The 13,160-nt window shown below is 41.1% G+C and overlaps 1 protein-coding gene across 1 annotated transcript in view; it reads right to left on the bottom strand.

Moving 5' to 3' along the window:
- The window catches only part of LOC115779530 (uncharacterized), a 34,978-nt gene extending 22,340 nt beyond the window's left edge, over positions 1-12,638 (bottom strand). Inside the window, exon 1 of the mRNA XM_030728254.1 lies at positions 12,597-12,638. Coding sequence (XP_030584114.1) covers positions 12,597-12,609 — 13 coding nt within the window. The 5' untranslated portion in view covers positions 12,610-12,638. The remainder of the gene's footprint in view (positions 1-12,596) is intronic.
- Between the last annotated feature and the right edge of the window lie 522 nt (positions 12,639-13,160).

Raw genomic sequence — 13,160 nt, 5'->3', positions numbered from 1 at the left:
ATTTGTTTGGCTCGCTCAAGCATGATGACATCTAAACACTGTTTAAACCTTAAAGCAGTGAGGACTTTGCTGAGATTACTGGGAATGCTGCACTTGTGTCTGATGGCAACAACTCACACACACTTCATTAAAAACCAGCTGGATTCTACAAGACTGTATCTGTCTGTGCATGACACCCAGACTGACAAAAACCTGCCAAAACTGGCAACACAGAGATATATTTTAAACAGGTTTTGTGCCCTGTTGTGTTTATAAAAGCTCTAATAGGGGATTCGTATGGCAAACTAAGCTGAACTGTATTTACAGTTCTAGATAAAGTGAAATGAATTTAATCCTGGCAGAAAGAGAAATTTTCTGGCACTGAGACGCAGTCATGTGTGTATCTGTAGCCGCCATAGTTTCCCGCGTTTTCATTTTCCCAGATTCCTTCAATCCTTTTAAACAGTTTAAAGCCACCTGATCAGGATACTGCTGTAGAGGAATCATGATCAGATTATGATGATAAGAATTTCATAGACTTTATCTGTCAATAAAGAATCAGTTATTCATCATTATGCTGCACATTGTGCCTCTGATTATACAGAAAGGGCAGGAGGTTGGTATGAAAAGTATGAAGATTACACCCACAGGCCCATAATCACACAGTAACCTGTTTAACGTGATGTTTGGACTGAAACGATTTAAAGTTTCAGATGTTAGTTTAGTTTTTGTGTGTAACATTTATTCCTTTCAGGGATCATTCTCTAATCCAGCAGTCAGAGAGCAGCCGTCACTGTGAGGCCGTTAAACACTCTGTAAGCATCAGTGACGTGTTGACAAACGTAAAGTCTCCTTCAACACATTTAAAGTGCACAGAGTCACTGTTTTCAGTTAGATTAATAAGAGCATCAGCGTCATCTGCTGATTCAAAGAGATTGTATATTTTATGAAAGTCAGAACTCACAGTCCTGCGCTCTGCTGCATCAAAGGTTATGTAATCAGCAGAGCAGAAGAAGACACTGATGAGGTCACTAATTAGACAAATCATGGTCCAATCAGAAACTGTGGATAATGTCATTACCTCTGACAGGTGCTGTACTTAAACACGATTGTACCAAACTATATCCGAGTTCGCCTTTGGCATAAAAACACAAGACTTTCAATACAGCTTTAATTGTTGCTCATTAAAAGGAAACTGTTCCACAAACTGAAGGCAAACACCTTCATCAGCCTTCAATAAATCTTTGGGTGTGTTCAGCTCGATGCTCAGAGGTCAGTGGCATTCCATTATAATTGGATAAGAGGTAACAGGAAAGGGGACTCTCACTCTGAGTCCTTTAAAACTATCATGAAGTAACAGCGTCACATTAACTACAGGCCAAGCATTCAGCCAAACTGCTGAGTCATACAGAAATGCTCTGAACTGTAGATTGTTTAGAGGCAGAATTCCTCTTAGTTTATAAACGGGGACAATCAGACATGTTGTGAGACTGGAAACAACGTTTGAGTCAAGTAAAATACACCATATAAAATATGGGACAGAACTAAAGAGCAACAGAAAGCATGCTCATGAGAAACTAACTGAAAATAAGAGTTGCTAAAGTTTGCTTGGTTGTAAACAGTTTGTGTCTCTGTGAGCATCGACAGGCCCTCCCAGTCATCAAGAAACTCTCCACACAGGGGTGACAGTAAATCATTTAAATGCAGCGTTCAGGGTTTAACAGCTGTCATATTAGAACAAACGTATTCACATCAGGAGCGTGTCAGTACACACAAACAAGCTGCTTCCATCAGGCTGTGCGGCCCTGATCTTGCAGTGATACGATCTCTTTCATGGACATTTTGCTCAGATATAAAAGCCGCTATGAGTCAACGAACCCTTTAAAGTAGCCTGTGAGCCCAGTGCTGTGCACCATAACTCAAACGCTGAGATGACAGACCTGCTTTGGCCTTAAAACCAGCCACATTTGTTCATACTTTTAACATTCAGCATGCTCACTGAGGCCTGTAGAGGTTTGTCTTTTTTCATATTTTACAAATCTGAGTTAATTGCAGCCCCCTCTCCCCCTGCACCTGCTCAGCTCACGCCTGGTCCTCTGGGAGCTCACAGAGCCTTCACTGTCCACAGACCCTTTCCACTGCTGCCTGAGGCCTTCTTTCTCTGCGCTTGTGTTTCTCCCTCTCTGTCTGTCTCAAAGTCTGTCTCGTGCTTTATGCTGTGCTATTTATATTTGCCTCTCTTAGGTACTCCAGAGACTCCCAAAACTCTCACTGTGGTGTTTTATTTTTCCCCTATGCAAATAAGTTTTGAGTGAAAGCATATTCTCCTGTTAGTCGCCTAAAGAGAGAAACATGTGACTCTTACAGAAGATTGTAGAACTAAGATCAACACGAGCTGTTTGCCTTCACAAATCCGGTCAGTAGATGATGGAGTCAGTTTGCACCTGATGTCCCGACTACTTTGGATAATTTGCTCCACCCAAATTAAATATTATCAGCATAATAATAATTTTTTAAAAAGATGCAATCTTATTTACAGTTTGTCTGACCAATATATAATCATTAAAGCTACCCTACCCTCCAAAGAAATCTCCCTGATTCAATTTTCCTTGTTTATTTGCCAATTAATTTTGGGACCCAGACATATCTACATCAGATAGCACTTGTTTCTCTAACATTAACATTAACACCGTCCTTCCTCTGGTGAGCCAGCACTTTTTTTCACACATGCAGTTGGTACAGAGGAAGCACTGCTGGGGTCATTTCCTATCTGTAGTGTATTCTGGGGTGAGACGCCGGGGCTGTGCCCCCGGTCACAGCAATTGTGTCTTTTGAATGTAACTTTCACACTGTGAAGAACTTCAAATACAAACATCTAAACCTTTCCCATAAGTCACATGATATGAGTAATGTTTCCAGTACAGGTTCTTAAACAGCCCCCGTGTTTGCAGCTCTAAAGACTCACAGTTGTTCAGCTTTCAGCTACAATATTAGGCATGTATAGTAGATGTATATTATATATATATATATAATATATATATATATATATATATATATTATATATAATATATATATATATATATATATATATATATCTATATCTATATATATCAGTGACGTGCGGTGAGGGTCGTGACTGGTGAGGGCACTGACGTCATCACATCAGATTTACAAACATATAGCTTATTCACCCAATTTGATGGCAACAGTTGTTTTGTTTAACATTAACATAGTCTGAAGCAAACCTTTTAGCTCCGGTGTTGGTCTTCCTTTAATTATTATCTTCTGCTTCGATTGAAAGTCCAGTTTAGAAAATTCTTTCAGTGAGTTATGTAATCTTCCATGTTGAACATAAGGCCAAGCAACAGGAAAAACTAACTGGCCTTGCTAACTGTTTATGGTAGCTTGCCGCCGAGGAGTCGTAGAGTCCCTGGGATCACCAGCGCCCCCTACCATGAGGCACGAGAATGCGTGCCTCACCTAGGTCTCTTCGCAGCAGTTTCCATGATCGCTCAACACAAGAATGCATTACACACCACATACAGTTGTTAATGAAAAAAACAACAAAAAAAAACTGTGCATTATATACACCAGCTAAAATATAGAAATTTAGTTCATATAGTAAAAGTGTTAGAACATTTTAATTGCACATGCAAAGGGAAAAGTAATCCGGTCTCACTGCATAGCATGCAGCACAGTTAGTAGTCATTGGCAATGACTATACTGAGCCGCACCACGGATTGCGCAATCCGTGGTGCGGCTCGCCGGGCTGGTGCCTCACCGTTCGTCTCTTAGTATTTGACCGGCAAATGCAAAATTCAGCGATTTTGAAAAAACTAATCTAAAAATGGTGTAGTTAATGGAAAAGAACTTTAAAATACAAATCACTGAATGAATATAACCATTTAATTTATTTTTAATTTTATATTTCCACGATGACAGGTGAGGCCGTGCCTCACCTGCCTCCCCTGACTGCACGTCACTGATATATATATATATATTATATATATGGCTTTAGGTCCTTAAACCTCCAAGACTTTGTCCATAATTTAACATGTGCAACAGCCAAAATCTGCTTCCTGCTTCATTCCAATAAACACATAAATATGACAAAGAACTAAACAACAGCAACACAACAGGAAACAACCAGACAGAAATAATAAAAACAAACAGTGAAGAATGATCAATGACGATAGAAGGACAACAGAAAAAGCTGGTGGCAAAGACGGGGTCTCCACAGCAGTGTGAGAATGACATCGTTTGGTTTGTATAGAAACGTCTGCTGTTTGTAAAATGTTGCACCGACAGAAAGTAATGTTGTTAGTAGATGAAGAGTTTAGTGTTTTCCTTGTGGTTCATAATATTGCCAGTGAGCATCGACTCGCGTGGCTTTTAGGACACGCTACAGTTTGTGGCTTCGTGTAAACTCGCAGCACCCACTCAGCTCACCCTCACCATGAGGAAAATGTCGTCTTGCCGTAGTCATGTGACAAAGACTCTGTCCTGTTGCTGTCAGATATGGAGCCAGGATGCTGTGTTTGTTTCTTGTGGTCTTACAGGCTCAGCGACCAAGTTTGTTAAACTAAAATTAACACAAGCTGCCTTAAAAACCTGATCAATAAGTAGAGGAAGAACACAGGGGAGCAAATGATTTGCAAATGAATGCAGAGAGATGAATGCAGAGATGAGGTTCAGGAGCTTTCTCTGCAAACAACCACACATACCAGTAAGACCAGGGAGACTGTCTCTGACTGCAGGAGGCCGTAGGGGGCTGGCTGAGAGGCTCCCTGTTTTACATTCTTGGCTCTCTGTTGGTTTGCCAACATGACAGCAGTGGTTTTTAAAAAAGGGCCCACAGAGACCACATAGAGTGTTGCTATGAAATCACAGAGGAGAAGCTGTTACAACTCTGCCACTGAGAGACATACCCCATCATAGTGTGGCACATTATGGTGCTCATTTGGTTTCTTTTTGTCACCAAAGCCCATAAGTGAGGAAACAAGCTCCAGTCCCAGCCTCCACACCACCCCCTCGGCCCCCTTGTGGGGCTGCTGGTTGTGGGGCTGCTGGTTGTGGGTGTTTTGTTTTTTTTTGTGACACTTCCCTCTTCCTAAAACCTCCTCTGGCAGGATTCTTGGAGCTTTTACATGTTTATTGAATTCTTTTGACTTTAGGATGAGGTGCAACGAATGCGCTGAAACCTCAGCTTAACCCAGACTGTAGAGAGAAAAACACACAGCAATAACCTAAAACCCAAAACAGCACCTATCAGACCCAAGCTGTTACACTATTTTCATATCAGTTTTTTTTCTATACACACACCAAATGTTTGCTTGTTGTTGAGTGGAGGTGACTGTTATTATGGCTTGTTGTGTGGTACAGACCATTCCTGAACTTTGGGTTTCAGATTCAGTGAATGAAATTCTGCTATTTTATAGAGTCTGTCATCCTGCACTAATAGATCATTTGTGTGTTGTGCACTGCACACATACAGTAGTGAATGCAGCTTGCAGACCAAGCCAGTGTAAGCTGATGAGTTAGTGCTCCACCCTCACATCCATAAAAGGTCAACTTGGGCTCTAAAAAGAAGCTGCTTAACTGCATGTGTGGCACCAATGAGGCCCCTGAAGCAATCACTTCCTGTTTGGCAGAACAACAGCTGTCTCACACTCATGCGTCCATTTCACACTCCTTTTTATAAAGCAGCCATCTTCATTATTCTGGATGAGTCTGAAAATCTGAGCATCCAAGTAAAAGAGATCATAATCATCACAGTCCCAAGAGAAACAAGTAGTCCACAGCAAGCCCTCGTTCTCGAACAGAGAAGGTTATCCTGTTTGTACTGTGACATAACTGTAGCTTCATAGTGTAGTATGCATTTGCCTTGCAAGGGAAAGGCCCCTCCTTCAAATGTAGGTGCAGAGAAATCCGCTTTGGGATTGTGTCAGGAATGCATCCAGTGTACAAATCTGCCAAATCCAACATGCAGAGCGACCTGCTGTGCACGCTCTGCTCAAAACCTCTGAAGTACCAACAAACACCTCTCACTGTCAGGTCACCCACAATCCTCACCTCTCTCAAGAAGACAAGCACAGCAACCGATACAAACTCCAGTCAACACAACCCACAAGGCAGTCATATCACTGCAGGGGAAAAAACCTGACAAACTCTCAAAGAGAACTTTGTTCTTCTCCTTATTTACACCTGTTCAGGTAAACTGGTCACACAGATTCATTCAGTGCTGTCCTGCTCAAAGGCAAACACTCCGGGTCTGTTCAGTCATCAAATAACTACAGGAAATGGAAATCAGGAACACTGACATCAGCTTGGTTATTAAAGTGATATTGACTAATAGATGATAAATACCCACAGCTGGGGATTAAATATCCACTCTGCTACCAGTGAAACACTCGTCTCATCAGCATCTCTTGTAGTTTTTAAATCTGGATCAGTGTGAAAGTTTTACAAGTCAATGCTTTTCTTGAATGGAAGCACAGGCAGTGCTGGGCTTTTCTTTGGTTACACTTTGTTTGGCCTCTCAGGGCCACCATACAAAAGATCTAAGAACCATTACAAAAATCAGAAATCATGCAAGTAGCTTCTACCAGCTAACTCTGAGTGTGTCCACCTGCAGCAGCTGAAGGCAAATATCCTGAGAATCTTGACTAACTGGTTTTTGATATCTCACCATCAGAATTTATTGGCATATTTCAGTGTCACACAATGTGAATCTGTACCTCTGTGAATGCAGTTAATGATGAGCTTTGAATGAAAGCAGCATCCACAGCACAAATCCTCAGTCAGGATTCAGGTCAGAGGGGAAGATTTAACTCCTCTGTTCTGTGGCTTGAATTTCACAATTTCCTCTGTGAAATTCAGATTTGTTAGAACAACATACACATTATACCTTTTTACAGCATTAAGCTGTTTCCTGATCACATGCTTCTTAACAGCACTGAGGAGCAGGATGGGCAGTGGGGAAATTACCAAAAATAGTCACTTGCCCTGTAAATGGCTAACAAGGCTAACAGGTTCATATGGAAGAAATGATGCTCTGCAGTGACAGATAAGAACATTACAATAGAAACACACATTTTTACTCACCGGCATTTCACACTTAGAATGCAAGTGGCAGCATCTGCCCCCCCCTCAGACTTTCCCACTCAAATCAAAAGTTATTCTTTTATATGAAAAATATGACATTTATATTCACATGGTCCCACAAAGTCATACACTAAAATAACTTGTGTGAAGCAGTCTTTAGACTATTTAATGTGTTGAATGTTAGTTTTGGTGTATTCTACACTTATTGCTGTGGCACACACACTCAGTGCACTGCGGGCTCGAAGGACCAGAACTGTTTCTAACTGGATGTGAGAGCGACTGCATCCTGCAGAAACCATCGTATAGCTGCTGCATGTGGGAGAGAAACAACACTGAATATCTGAATGTGTCCTGGAGACCCTCAGGCTGTTTGTGCTGTTTAAAAACTGCCGGCTGACATTTTGATGAGGCCGCCCTCACTGACAGAGACAGACTCACATCACTCTGACTAAAAAGGACACACCAGCTTCAGTTTCATCAGGTTTGGTAGAAAGCTCATCAGATATTATTTATTCCTCAGCCAAAATGCACCACCCAGAAACAACAAAGCTGTTGAGGAAAGCCAACAGGTGACATAATGAGGATGCATGGGGTTAGGATGATTTTATGTCAAGTTTTGCATGCTTTTGTTTTTTGTGTGATATGGGCCACGCCCATGTGGGAGTGGAGGTCCCACTCTAGTCCAGCTGCCAGGCATTTGGAGTCTAGTGCTGGAATTAAGTGACTGGTGTGGGTTTGGGGCCTGCTATAAAGGAAGAAGAGAGGAGGCGTGCTGTGTGTGGGAGAGACAGGAAGTAAGGGGGCATGAGCACAGGAGTGGCTGCGCAAAACGGAGTTGGATTGGAAATCTGAGTTAAGGAAAACATCTTTTTTTTAAGGAAGCTCATCTTTTACCTGACCTGGTTGATTTTAAGTCTTTTTAAAAAGGGGTTTAGTTTTATTGAGAAGAAGATTCATCTCAATAAAAGTGTGTTTGGAGTTTTTTTTAACAAAGAACAGGACTGGGAACTGCTAAGGAGTGCCTGCATGTAAAGGGAGCTGCAGGAGGGAAAGGTCCACTGTGCCATTAGGAGGTGGCCACCCTGATGAAAGCACTCAAGACTGGAGAGGATAAGACTGAGCTGCAGTCCCAGGATTTCATGTGGAACCCCACTCTCCACTAACGCAAGGCTTTTGAAGATAACCCTGGTGGTGGTGTTCTTGGGCCCTGAATTCCAGGCCAGGATTATACTCCCAGCACAGCATCACACTTTGAAAAGAATAAATTATTGTGAAACTTATTTCCAGCGTGAGAGTGTTGGTGTTTTTTTGCTGGTCACTCCTTGAACCCATTCCTTATTTGGGGCAGATTTGCCTACTTTTTCACAATAATGCCAGTGTTTTGGACAGCATGTGGTTCCTCTGTGTAAATACAGACCATTACATTAAAAATAGAAAACACATCTTTGTTTTAACTGTGATATCAAAAGTTTGGGGTAATTGTTTCAGAAAATCATTGAATATTACTGCATGCACTGAAAACCCAGATAAGTTGAATCTACTTAAAAAAAAAAACAAGGTAACTTGTTGCCTTAAATTTTTAAGTAATGAAACAGTTGAATAAGTGCAGGAGATTATATTCAGTGTACTTGAGGCCCTTTTGGAATGAAATGGAAGATCTAAGTTGAATGGACTAATAACAGAGTTTCAGTAACTGAAGATACTTAGTTTAAGCAATCACCAAAGCACTACTGCATTATCAGTTGAACTCAACTGTATGATCTAATTGACCAAACTTATCTTTTATAGTTAGTGAAAAATTAAAATGGGGGGTGTCACCAGCCTGCTGCTGTGGAATCAAACCCAGGTTATTTGATAGTTAATCTAGCTATGAGGCAGCAGTACTAACCACTACACCACCGTACTGGTCAGCAACAAAAATATTCTTTACAGTGTTGAACTGTGTCTGTTTAAATTTGGTAAATAAACAAACATGATAAAACTCAGCCCTGCTGAACACTGGTACATTAACATTTACAAATTACATTTGTCCATAGAACAATAAAAAAACTGTACAAGTAGAGAACCAGAGGGAGAACAAAAACCAACTATTTTATAGTACACACAGTCAAGGTGGAATTGAACCCAGACCTTCTAGATATCTTTCTAGCTGTGAGACAGCTCTGCTAACCACCACATCACCGTGGTGCTTCATATTAATCCAGTCTGTTTAAACCGGTATAAACTAGATTTTTATTAAGTTGTTTGAACTCAAACACATAATTACAATAAGATAGACCATCAACAAGTACAGTCTACTCAGCATTAACAAGTAATGTTCACATTCTAGGTAAATTTAAGTAATATGAACTCAGTATTTTTAAGTGGAATCAAAATCTGGGTTTACAGTGTGGAAACGTTCCTCTCCAAAATCATTCACAGCTGATCGCTCAAAATGGTTCAGCTGACGAGAACAAGAGCAGATATTTTGTACAGGAAGTTTCATTAATAAAATAAATCAATGAATATCATGTTATCAGGTATTCAGCTTTACCTGTGGCACAAAGACACACGTCATGCTGTCACTGCATTTTCAGTGCAGCGGCCTGCTAAAGCCTCTGAGTATGACTGTGTGTGTTTGCTGAAGTGTGGATTCAAACATCAAAATGAGAAACCAGATTATGGCTCGTTTTTTCCGTTGGTGCCATTTGGTGTTTGCTGATTCTGTTTAGTTCAGCATGTTGCAGGTCCAGACCACAGCTACAACTGGCTGGGCTAAAATTTATGAAGAACCTGAAATGACTATGAAAAGCAGGCAAAACTGAAATTTACTAAGAGCCAGATTTGGCCCATGGGCCTTGATTTTGACAGTTTCCACACAGGAAGTCTGACCCTGTGATTCAAAGCAGCGGCGTCTACAGCAGAAGTGCTGTTGCTGCTCCTTCCTGCAAAGCTGGAAGGGCACTCAGTACAGCACATGTCTCCCCCACCAGGCGCTGTGCAGATACAACACTGCAATAGAGCACCCAATGCTGCCTTAGTCAGTCATCAATCACTTAATCAACACGACTAGAAATGTATTTTATTGGTGTTTAAAAACTTATTTTAAATTTTCATTTCAGATAATGGCACATATAGTCTGGATATGTTTAAATACACTTCATCCAGTTTATGTAGCCTAAGAAAAGAGCAAACATTTGCTGAGATATGGTGAGTGGACTAGTTCATATACAGAGCTTTTCTGCTCTAGCTGTGCACTCAAAGTGTTTTATATAAAACATCTGGATTCATCCATTCATACAAGCACTTCTTGTATGTAACATACACACATTCATACTCCCACGGTTGCATCGGAGAGCAGCTTGAGGTTCAGTGTCTTGCCCAAAGATACTCTGACATGCAAAATGGTGGGTTGGTAGTTCAATTCCTGAACCACCAACCTTTTGATTAGTCCATGACATGCTCTACCTCCTGAGCCACAGCCACCACGTATGAGTTGTATATGTGTGTGATTTTTGTGTAGGGGTTGTAGTTCACGTTACATTATTATGAGAATTTTAATGTAAAATATAAAAAGAGACAGTGAATTATGAACAGCAGTTGTTTATACATCCATCCATTCGCTCGTCCTGTTCAGAGTCGTGGGGGGGCTGGAGCCTATCCCAGCTATCATAGGGCGAGAGGCGGGGTACACCCTGAACAGGTCGCCAGCCTGTCGCAGGGCCAACACAGAGAGACAACCTTTCACACTCACCTTCACACCTATGGGTGATTTAGTGTAGCCAGTAAACCCAGTAAGTGCATGTCTTTGTGTGGGAGGAAACCCACGCAAGCACGGGGAGAACATGCAAACTCCACACAGACAGAGTGAGAGGCCTGGGCCAAGGTGGTATCGAACCCAGACTTTCAGATGTTATTGGGACTGTGAGGCAGCAGTGCTAACCATGCGCCACCGTGCAGTTCCCTGATTGTTTATACATGAGCACCAAATTTAAAGAGAGTAGATGAAAAATAGATCATATTAATGTAAACTTTTTGCCAATGTTGGGAGAGAAGTTTTTAATTTTTAGGTATTTTTGGTGATCTTGACCTTTGACCTTGAAAATGAAATCATATGATCTTGGGCCCATAAGGAATATCTCCACAACATTTCATCAATATTGGTTCAAAACCTTTTGAGTTGTATTGCTGACAAACAAACAAACGCACACACAGTGATGAAAACACAACCTCCCTCCACCTACTGGTGGGAGAAGCAAAAAAGACATTTTGACATACTTTATTATTTTGGTTAAATTCCAGGTATAACAATGCTGCATGTGTTAGTGTCACTGTAACTACACTGATAAAGAAATACAGTATATGAATTGTGTGGTATTTCAATTCAGTTCAATTCAATTTTATTTATATAGCATTAAATTAAACAGTCACCTCAAGGTAAAGACCCTACAGAGGAAACCTGACAATCAAAACAACACTGTATGAGCAGCACTTGGCAACAGTGGGGAGAAAAAACTCCCTCCTGACAGGAAGAAACCTCCAGCAGAGCCAGGCTCAGGGAGGGGCAGCCATCTGCTGCCACTGGATTGGGGGGGGGCTTATCCATCATTAGCCAATCTTTGTTCCCAAATCATAAATCTGAAGAATCAGTTCCAAGGCTCTCTTACCTTTTCTGCTACCCCACAATAGTCTTGTCAGCCCCACCCTCCAGCCAACCACAAACCATCCCCTGTGTTTCCATGGCTGCCTGTGGCCTAGTTTCTCCTCTCTAGCGTGTGTGTGTGTGGGGGCTGGGGGTGGGGGTGCGGGGGGTGTGGGTACTCTAATGACACTAACTCTTCAGTCCACTGATTTTATTTTGTTTTTACAAATCACTTCTCAGTGAGTGTCCACTCTGTGAGGTTTAAAGGCTCAGAGACAGTTTATCAAATTACAATCAACACAAGTTTTTTTGTCTTCACAAAACCTGATAGATGAAGAACACAGTGCACTAAGGCAGTGTTAAAATATTAAAATAGAAACAATATGACTGGTTTATGTGGCTGTCTCAGGAATACGTTACCAATTCCTCCTCATGGAGCCTCATGGAGGCTTTTCCAATAGCCTACAGTGGAAACTCTGATGCAATATGAAACTTCCATCTTCCCACCTCAGACGAACCTCCACTATCAGGATTTCTGGGATTCTTGAGACTAAAGTCTAAACTCAGGTTGGGCTTGTGACAAAAGAAGGATTCAAGGTTTTTATTTGCCATTTGTGCATAAACCAAAGTCTAGACACATTGGAATATTTTCGCAGCGCTCTCTAGTGGTCAACCAAGTATAAAAAAATTAGAGCAATAAGTATAAATATAGAACAAGGAGACAATATAGAAATTACAAACATCAATATCAGATCAACTCAACTGTTGGATAAAAACCAACTAATGCAGTGCAACCTCAGCTTACCTGATCCACAACATGAAGAAGAAACAACTCAAGTGATTACCCTCATTTATCACACAGCAGGAGCTTGAAAATGCTACAAGAACCTACCACACTGTTCCATTATTGGGGAGCTATCAGCTCACGCTGCACCACAGAAATGAGGACTGGTTTGGTGTTGGGTGGAGGCGGGAAGGTTACAGCCTGCTGAAGCTGGAGGGAAACCAGTCCTTTAACTGCACATGTGGAGGCACAAAGAAGTTTGCATGAAGACTGAGGCAGCAATAAGAGTAAATATCAATATACCCCAAGTGGAGGACAGTGGGTTTTATTCACACACCCCCCACCACCACCCCAAAAATGCAAAAGTAAGTTGAACAAAAGTCGAGTAATGAAGATGTGAAACGACCAAAACAAAACCCAAGTCATGACATTGGAACTTAACAAAGTAACTTCAAACTAACTGCTCAACAGAACCAACGGAAACTTAAATACTGGCTGATCAGATCAGTTCAACACACAAGAAGAAATGAATACTAACTAATTATCCAACAACCGTGAAACAAAACTATAAGTTACTTCAAATTTATGTTAATCAAAGACAAAAATAGCCAAATACTTAACTCATGAATCAGAATCAGAAAACAAAATAATATATTAATAAGACTTAATGAC

Source organism: Archocentrus centrarchus, chromosome 1 (genome assembly GCF_007364275.1).
Source record: "Archocentrus centrarchus isolate MPI-CPG fArcCen1 chromosome 1, fArcCen1, whole genome shotgun sequence".
NCBI lineage: Eukaryota > Metazoa > Chordata > Actinopteri > Cichliformes > Cichlidae > Archocentrus > Archocentrus centrarchus.
Note: the sequence above shows the minus strand (reverse complement) of the source record. Positions and strands in the feature narration are given on the sequence as shown.